Source organism: Chlamydotis macqueenii, chromosome 13 (assembly GCF_036417535.1).
Source record: "Chlamydotis macqueenii isolate bChlMac1 chromosome 13, bChlMac1.mat, whole genome shotgun sequence".
NCBI lineage: Eukaryota > Metazoa > Chordata > Aves > Otidiformes > Otididae > Chlamydotis > Chlamydotis macqueenii.
In genome coordinates, this window is record NC_141568.1 from 9956072 (window position 1) to 9965439 (window position 9368).

Genomic DNA, 9368 nt, shown 5'->3' on the forward strand with positions numbered 1-9368 from the left:
TCTCTAGAGCCTGCTGTGTTCTGTTCCTTAATATAACCACATTTTTGTATTTTTAAAAAGTTTATTTAGAGTTACAAAGAAAAAAAAAAAGCCAATTTATCCTTAATTGGTGTGATTTTTACCTTGTTTAAAAGTAGCACAAGTAGTTTTTTTTCTGAGATGAGCATGCTCTCCATCTCATCTGAGCACTGACTCCGAAGTATTAATTACAAATCAGGTGGGAACATCATTCAGGCTTGGCGTCTCTCTGAGTCCTGGGACTCCGGTCAGCGCAGCTTCTCCACGCCGCTTCTCCGGCGCTGAGCCGGGAAATAGAGGGGGCAGGAGCCGTGCGCGGGAGGGAGGCGGGGGCCAGCCCTGCCCCGCCGGCGCCGCTTTGGCTGCCCTGTGTCATAAAGGCGGGCGAGCGGCGGCGCCGCAGCGGCGAGCGGCGCGGCCACAGCCCCCGCGATGACCGGCCCGCACGGCTGGGGCTACGGGCGGGATGACGGTAGGTGCCAGCCGTAGCTCGGGGCGATCCGTGCCGCCTTCCCCCCGCCCCTCCCCTCCCCTTTGCTTTCCGGAGCCGGTGCCTCAGCCCTACCGAGCTGCCGCCGGTTCGATGTCTGCGAGCATCAAGTGCGTACAGCAGGTAACCAATTCCTTCATCGAGGGCAAACTGCACCCGGAGAGTGCCACCAAAAGATGCACAAACTTACGCCTGCTGCTTTTCACAGTTGTGATTGACGGCCCAAAACTGAGGGAAGCGGTACTGTGTGGGGTTTTTTCAGGCTACAGATATTACAGATGGGTCCCTTTCCAAAAAGCTGTTACGAAAAGGATTAACTGTGTCTGTTTCTTCAAAAACAAACCTTTTAAGTAAAGAAGATTTAGCAGAGCAGTAATAGATTTTTCTGATCATGTGTGGCTGCTGAAATGGGATATCTAGGCTTCCATAGAAGTGAATAAAATAAGGTATCTGCTATATATTTCTAGAACATCAATAAATTGTACAGATTGGTATAAGAGATCTCTTATAGAATAATTGATGTTTTCTGATTTGACATTTTTTTAATTTAGTCATCCTCCCTTGCTTCCCGCCTCCAAGAACGTGTGTCAGAGGGAGAGGATATGTGAAGCTACTGAAAGATTCCTGCAATAGTGTTTTATAGCACCAGTATCCTTTGCAGAGAAGGATGGATGAGTGACTGCTCTTGTCCCATAAGACAATATTTTGCATAACTTCCAGGAGTTCTCTCTCTTTTTAACAGTAATTGTTTTAGCTGCTGAGTGTCCAACAAGAGTCTTTTGCATAACCTTCAGTGCCAGTCTCTCTCTCTCTTCACAGCAATTATTTTAGTTTCTATGGGTCCAAAAGCAACCTTGAATGCTAAGTGAAGCTGGTTAGTGCTAGTAGATGGTGGATGTTACATGTCTGAGCATCTAGGCAGTAGTAATAAAGCCATATATATTCTTACAAAGCTCCTAAGAGACAACCTATATTGGCTAAGCTTGCGTAACAGCATTTACACCCTAAATCTTCTTTATAGGCAGGCTGAGAAAACATATTATTGTGAAAGTTTAGCTTTTCAGAAAATGCTGAAGACAAATAAGAGTGTAGTAGATAACTGATTTGTTACATAAACTCAAGAAGGGTGAATACCTGTGCTTGATTAAAAAAAAAGTTTCCACTTGTGAAAATATGTGAGAATCCTACAATTAAAACGTGCTTCTTGGGAATCTTAAAGTAAAATCGTTACTATTAATACTTCGGAACATAAGCAGTAGAATAATTTAATTGCTTCTTGCACTACCATACCAAAGTAGAAAAAGAAGTGGCAAGAATAAGTAATTATTTGATACAGATATGGCTTTGTTCTCTCAAACAGTGTAAGAATGTTCCAGCTCTGGCAGCAGAGAAGTGTGTTATTAAATTGGTTTTCTCCTCACTCTATTGAGGTCAGGAAGTAAAAAAAGTCAATTATCACACTACACCCTTCACTCAGGGTAGAGAGATACCATAATGGGCACGAGTGAAGAATTAAGCTGCCTCAAGGATTTACTGCAGTCATAAAATGGTTTTAAAAATAACTGCATAGTCAGTAGCTAAGAGATTGAGTCATCTGCATCTAATTTGAATCACCAGAGCTTTTTACACTATCTTTCCCAGGAAGAATTAAATGCTGTTTCTTTGGGGGAGTGTGTGTGTGCACGCAGGTGTGTTTACACCTGCACCTGCCTTGCAAGGTCTCCAGATATCTCAGCAATGTAGTTACGAACTCTGCAGAAAATTACTGGCACAAGTACCTGAAGATACAGCAGGCTGATGTGCCGTGGCTTCCTCTGTATTTTGTACAAGATATTTGAGTCCCATCTTGTTGCAGCCTGTTTGTCCTAACAAAAACACACCAGCTTAGAATTTAAGTGAGCTTCTCCAATACCAACCTTTCAAGTCTCTCCTGCTCAGCAACCTTTACTTCAAGCCTAATGAAAAACTGTAACGATTGTTTTGTCTATAGCAGGAAGAAAATAATCGTGCCTTCTTTTCTTTCCTTTTGAAGGACCTTCAGAGTGGCACAAGTCTTACCCTATTGCCCAAGGAAACCGTCAGTCACCTATTGATATAGTTTCTGCAAGAGCAGTTTATGACCCTAATCTGAAGCCCCTTATTATCTCCTATGAATCATGTATGTCTCTCAACATCTCCAACAATGGGCATTCAGTTATGGTTGAGTTTGAAGATACTAATGACAAGACAGGTGAGACCAACACACAGCCAACTCACTCAGAATACCATTTTGTGATGTTGTGAGGAAAACAATTAAGTACATCTTGTGTAGCATATTTTATATGGTGTATAATTTCAGCTTGGAACAAGACACATGACCAGAGCCCTTTGTATTTTGTATTCTTGAGCCTCATATTTCTTGTCTTCGCTTGAGTCTCGCTGGCAGTGCAATATTGCACAGCAGAATGCATTAGGAAAAGCTCTTGCATCAGGAAAATGAGAAGTTTGTTTGCAATGCTTCCCTTTTAAATGAAGATCACCAGTTTTCTAGGTAGGGAATCCATGCGTCTTTCCAGCACTTCCAGACCACACCCAGTGCCCAGCGTAGGTATGTAGGCTCCTCACTGCCCTGTTTCCATGATCATCCAAATCAAAGATGCTAACATGCATGCCAGCTCTGTCTGGCTTGCTGCCCAGTTTCCATCCACAGAGGTAGGGAAGAGAAGAGGATTAGCAGAGATCGGGTCATACAGTGTAGTCGTAATTAGTCTACTGCACTAAGTTGTATCTGGACCGGTCACTGTTACCTTGCACTGTTTTCTTCTTTCCTCCCTCCTTCATAGCGCTTCAGTTTCTTTAGAAATTATAAAATCATCAGCTAATTCTGAGTTGGTAGCAGCTAGTGGATGTTGGACTATCTGCAGTTGTGTATTATTCTTGTCTCTTAGCTCTTGGCAGATAATATAAATGCTTTAAACAATTGATTACTTCTGTTAATTCTACTTCCGTGTAGACCTTGCTTTTACATCTGGAGGGTTGGGGAAGAGCATTCAAATAGAGATGATAAAGTAGCTGATAAATGGAAAGAGTATATTTAAAAAAAAAACAAAACAAACAACTGAACAATTTTTAAACCTATCAGCTGATTTGATCTTCCATTTGGGTGTGGTTATTGAGTCTAGCTAAACAGGATATCATAGATATTCAAAACAAGTTGTTTTTTTTTTTTTTTTCTGTGAAGTGACTTGTTTGTGCTGGTAACCCTTTGAAATAAGGGCTGGGAGTTAAAATTACAGTCACTTTGTTTTAAAATTTCTCATCTGGAATTAATCTAAGAAACTGTCCAGCTGAATATTCAGATTTTTAAGTATCTTTACTGAATTTGAAATGAAGACTGGATGTGCATTTTCTAAAACCTTACTGCAAAGATCTATCAGGCATGTCACCCTACAAAGAGAATTTGTAAAATATATCTGGGAGTATTATCTTAGCTTGCTAACTACTTTTGTGCAATTCTAAGCTGAACTATATCTATATAATGGTGAACTTTATTTGGCTTCAGAAGTTTAAGAACATAATCTATTACTCTGTATTTAGAGATATAGACCTGGAGCACGTGCAGGAATGGAGACCTCTGCCCTTTCTACACTAAGCACGTGCCTTGTTTTAACAACACTTTAAAGGAAGAAGACTGCTAGGAGTGGAAAACATGGTTTGAAGTGTTTTTAGTTGTGTTGAAATAGATCTAATGACTCACAGCTCTGTGTAAATGGCACAACAGAATTTTGACAGTAACCCATCATAGATAGATTTCTTAAAATAATATTTGAGACAGGTGATGCATTCCATTGCTAAGTTTAGAAGAACATACTAGGAGATACTTGTGCTCTTAATTAATTTAAAACCTTTGCTTTGGCAAGGCCAGTTTCTTGTACAAAGGCCAGCTGGAACTATGCACGTGTGGTAGCACTGTGCAAGCCCCAGCTTTAATATTTTTAATAAAATGTTATGGACTACACTAAGAATAAGTGTTTTACAGATACTAAATGTAATTTTATTTTTCTTTAATATAAGACTTTGATCAGGTTTTAATATCTATTGGACAAAATTTATATGACTTAGGGCCATATAAAATTTCAGGAGGATTATTGATGCTGCTGATAAACTACCTTCTATAGGTAGCATCTTAAACATTTATCTCTTCTTAAGTGTTATTTCTAAATAATGTATGAAGTTTCTTAGTAGTGTTTCCTCATCTTTATAAGGCGACTTGAGATTCTCAATGGTACTGCGTAGAGTACAAGCTATTATATTACCTCTAATGGGATCAGGTATTTCAAGGAAACGGAATCTAGAGAACCTCCACTGGAACTAAAGACATAAGAGAGCTACTTACCTTGAGAATTGGGTAGACAATTCACCTATCTACACTTCCACACAAAATCTCAAGTAGCATTGTCAAAAATATTTTAGGTACATGAGTTTCAAATTGCAATTTATTTGTTAGTATTCAGCTTGGATTTATTGTGTTTAATAGGAAAGGCATAACCATAACAACAGCTACCACATCTTCATATGTCAAATATGCTTTTTAAAAAAAGCTACAAAATTCTGTACAAGTAGCCACTCAATGTTTTCAATTTTTTACATGAATTCAGGTGCTTTCCATTAAGTAACTCAACCCTTCTAAATGTCTGGATGATGCATCTCTTTCATATTAGCAACTGGGAGATGTTGCTGGCTTTTCTTACTACTATGCCAACAGTGGTTAGTTTTTAGAAACAGTAAGCTAAAAAAAAAAAGCCAGAATGCTTAAGTTTTTTCCTTTCCTTTCTTATTTCTGCCTAGCAATCAGCGGTGGTCCCCTTGAGAATCCATTTCGGCTAAGGCAGTTTCACTTTCACTGGGGGACAAAGCACAGCCGGGGATCGGAGCATACAATCGATGGCAAACCTTTTCCCTGTGAGGTAACCATGTGTTTTTACAGGTGGGATTAATCCATGCAAATGCCCCTTAGGATTCTGATTGCTTACTCACTATGCTTAGGTCAGCACAGACTTCAGTAAGAATTACATGACCATGCCGGTGCTACCCATAGCTTAGAAATGGCTTCAGCTGGGGGCTCTAGAGAGAGGCCTGCTAAGCTGGGACAAGGCACAGGCCTTTCCCAGTGCAGTCTATCCCAAATGCTACAGTAGTGTAGTATCCTGGAGGCTACCAGTGAGTATCGAAGCATAGCGCTTCATGGGATGAAGGCCTGTACCAGGAAGGTTAGATCTCAGATTAATGCCTGATTTGTTTCCAGTTAAGGCTGATACCTAGAAACTTTTCATGTCTGCCCATGCTTATGGACTGGTCCAAAAGATTGAACCTGCTCGTCTTCCCAAAAATGCCTTTGGAGCAAAACCTACATTCTATTACGAACAACTATTAGTGCCTGTTAACATGAGACAACCTATGTTCATGGCTTCTATCACTAACTTGTTTAATTCCTATTTGTTATTTTTCTTTAAAGCTCCACTTAGTTCACTGGAATGCTAGAAAATATGCAACATTTGGAGAAGCAGCAGCAGCTCCAGATGGCTTGGCAGTAGTTGGTGTTTTCTTGGAGGTAAGAATCACAAAAATAGCATGTTTACATGATGAAAAGTATGATGCTGTCAAGTGTTTGAGAACCAAGCCATATATTTAAGAAGTGTTTAAGGAAAACAGATGAGTTATTGGAAGTGGTAACTCATAGCAAATTGCTGTTAAAATTACTTTAGTAGGAATGTTGAGATTCAGATAAGAAAATGGCACCTATTCAAAGCATAATTATAGTAATTCTTATTTAACCTGTCCATTCCATTATTTTAGATTGGGAAAGAACATGCCAATATGAACAGACTCACTGATGCTTTGTACATGGTAAAATTTAAAGTAAGTTTTAAGCTCTTTAAATGTATTTGTTTCTCGGATATTGTTTAAAAATCAAGCTCATGTACATGTTTGAGACAAAAATGGAAAATTGCTCACCATAAATCCTCCCACCATTAGAACATTACTGCAGTTACACTGTCCTCTTCCCCTAAAGTTCATCTTATTTGCCTACTCTCAGGTGCCTCCCTAGGCTATGCTCACCCCATTGGTCAGTCAGAGGTTCTACCTTTCCCAGATTATCTAATATCAAAGGCTCCATGACCCTTCACACTCAGAAAAATAATCCTTTTCCATTGAGCTGAGCCTAGCCTTGAACAAGTCAAAGCCAGCTGTCTGCCTTCTGCTGCAAAGCTCTCTGAGGACAATATTAATGAGGTCCTGAGCTAGTCTATTCTTGCTGTGACACCTGAAGGCAGTCTTTAACCAGAAGTATCTGAGGGCTTTGCTGAATATTGCTACCTCCTACAGTATCCTAAGTGCAGACTGCTCAGACTACTACAAATGTTATCCTTTATGGATTTACATGAGGTCAATGCATTCTATAATATGCGCAAGTTCTAATATACAAAATAAACTATATCTAATACTTGAGTGGGCATATTATTTCTTGCTCCTTTGTATATTCTTCTGAAAGACAGGAAATGAAGGCAGTAATGCAGCAATATGTAGACTGCACGCATACTGAATCATACTTTAACTGATCTCTTCAACTTGCAGGAAAGAAATAGCTATGCCTCAGCTGTAGTGATGGAAGGTCTGCCGGTTTGCCACTGGGAATAAGCTGTTCATTTTGTTCCTCCTGAGCGATTTTACAAACAATTGGACAGTGCTTTTCCAGTGACTGAGTACCTTTTAGATACTCTTACAGGCTGAAAAAATCTTGCCCTAGCCTGTGGTAGTTAAGGCAATTATTACTTCAGGCAGCACCTCCTTCTATTTCTACTGGTCTTTTGATTAATCCGCCTTCCTCTACTTTAGACTTGTACATTTGATTTTTAAAGCCAGTATTTGTCCTAGCAGACAATGACTGTTTGGGGCCGAGTTTTCTCTAGTTTCAAACTTTCTACTGACATAGGTGGGAAGTATAGAAAACAGCAAGTAGTGAGACAAGGAATTCTGCCATGGTATTATCTATAGCTCACACTGAACACTATACAGCACACACTTCTGGCATTATTTTTACACCTTCTATGATAAGAGCTGAACTTTGGTAGAGGCAATGGGGCAAGTCCAGTAAGGCATCAGCAGGTGTCACAATTGACATGCTACTCTTAGATAATAGTTGTTATAAGGCAGCCAAACCTTTATAAACTTTTAATTTCTCCTACTGTCTAATATTATTTTAACTTTTTTTCTCTTTCAAAAAGACTTATTTAACTTGCATGTAAAAGTAAAAAGATAAATTTCAAGTATAATTTTCTTTTTTTTCTTTCCCAGGGAACAAAAGCTCAGTTTAGAAGCTTCAACCCCAAATGTCTCCTGCCTTTGAGTCTAGATTATTGGACATACCTTGGTTCTTTGACAACACCACCCCTTAATGAGAGTGTAACATGGATAGTGCTGAAAGAACCCATCAGAGTTTCTGAGAGACAGGTAAACTTTTGATACTCTCACAGTTCTTGTAGGATTCAACACGGGATAAATAGGCAGTGACTGTTTTGACTTGCAATGGGGCTAAGTTAAAAGACCATTAGCCTGTGAACTATCAGTCTGTTCAATAATCTGGGCTTCTGGTTTTTTTTTCTGTTAATACTCTCTAGGATCTTTGCTTGAACCTGTTCTATCAACAGACTGTAATATACTAAATACTGTGCTTTGGTCCTTTTAAAAAAACATATTGACTGGCCTTTTAAGCAGTAAATTATTTCACTTGAATTTACAGCTGGAAAAATTCCGCATGCTCCTCTTCACCAGTGAGGAAGACCAGAGGATCCAAATGGTGAATAATTTTCGCCCTCCTCAGCCTCTTAAGGGGAGAGTAGTTCGAGCTTCCTTCAAGGCCTGAAGAAAACTGGTAATGGCCCTAAGATATCCAAGAGCTTCCACATCTAAGATACAATAAATGGAAACTCTGGTCTTCAGATCACTGATGGAACACATAAGATATCCATTTCCATGAACACTTTACTTGGAGTGGGGACAATCTCCTGATTTTATGTTTTATTTGAATTGCTTATTCTTTTGAGAAATGGTATCTTTTTAACTAGCACTTTTAAACATAAGAGATAGTTGAGTAAACTAGAGTGTTCTCCAAGACCTGAAACTTTAAAAATTAAGATTAAATTAAAATCTCACTTAATATAAAATCAGAAATTATGTAGTGATCTACTAGTACTGATGGCCATAACTTCTAATTGTATAATTTAATACATGATGAAACAGTAGTCAAGAATTTTGGACAAATTGAGCTGACATTTTCCTTCCTTTCTGATTTAAAGATTACTTTCACCGTATTCTTTTGACACATACAGTGCATATGAGTAGCCCTAGAGACTGTTCTTTACTCACCTCAAGTAGGCATTGGTATGAAAATGACATATGTATTTTAAAGTTATTGTTCTAAGATGGTATTGATAATTAATTTAAAATAACAAGGTAAATGGTATGTTTAAAAGCAGGCCATTTTATTGCACAGCGTTGTTCAGAAACTTTGCTTTTAGCCCATGCAGCATACGTAACTGTAATATCCTTGTCAACTTGGTTAAAAAAGAAAACAAACAACCTATATCAATTCAGGTCTGTCTCTTGTGGTTCTCAATTGTTGAAATTCTACCTCAAGTAAGCGATTTGCTCTGCAATACAACCTCCTTCATTGTCTGCCCTAAAGAAAGTAGATATTTTGTTTACTGAAGGGACCTAACATGGGTAGACTTTGACTGCACTGAATGTGTATAGCTGCACAGATCATGCCCTGGCTATGGCAGTCTGTCAGGGATACTCCCTGCAGATATGAGGTTTCATC

The 9368-nt window shown here is 39.0% G+C and overlaps 1 protein-coding gene across 1 annotated transcript; it reads left to right on the plus strand.

Moving 5' to 3' along the window:
• Positions 1 to 438: 438 nt before the first annotated feature.
• On the plus strand, positions 439 to 8411 carry CA7 (carbonic anhydrase 7). The gene is made up of 7 exons (XM_086758058.1): positions 439 to 490; positions 2541 to 2738; positions 5336 to 5454; positions 6003 to 6098; positions 6344 to 6406; positions 7844 to 7999; positions 8289 to 8411. Exons 1-7 carry the CDS (start codon positions 451 to 453, stop codon positions 8409 to 8411), a joined length of 795 nt encoding a protein of 264 aa, XP_086614184.1. The 5' UTR covers positions 439 to 450.
• Positions 8412 to 9368: the final 957 nt, after the last annotated feature.

What these genes read in the sequence shown, in the direction of transcription:
- CA7 (XM_086758058.1), top strand. Translation starts at nt 451, where the DNA reads ATGACCGGCCCGCACGGCTGGGGCTACGGGCGGGATGACG. An exon ending in AGATACTAATGACAAGACAG is followed by an intron (nt 2,739 to 5,335) that starts GTGAGACCAACA and finishes ATTTCTGCCTAG; the next exon opens with CAATCAGCGGTGGTCCCCTT. An exon ending in TCAGAGTTTCTGAGAGACAG is followed by an intron (nt 8,000 to 8,288) that starts GTAAACTTTTGA and finishes TTGAATTTACAG; the next exon opens with CTGGAAAAATTCCGCATGCT.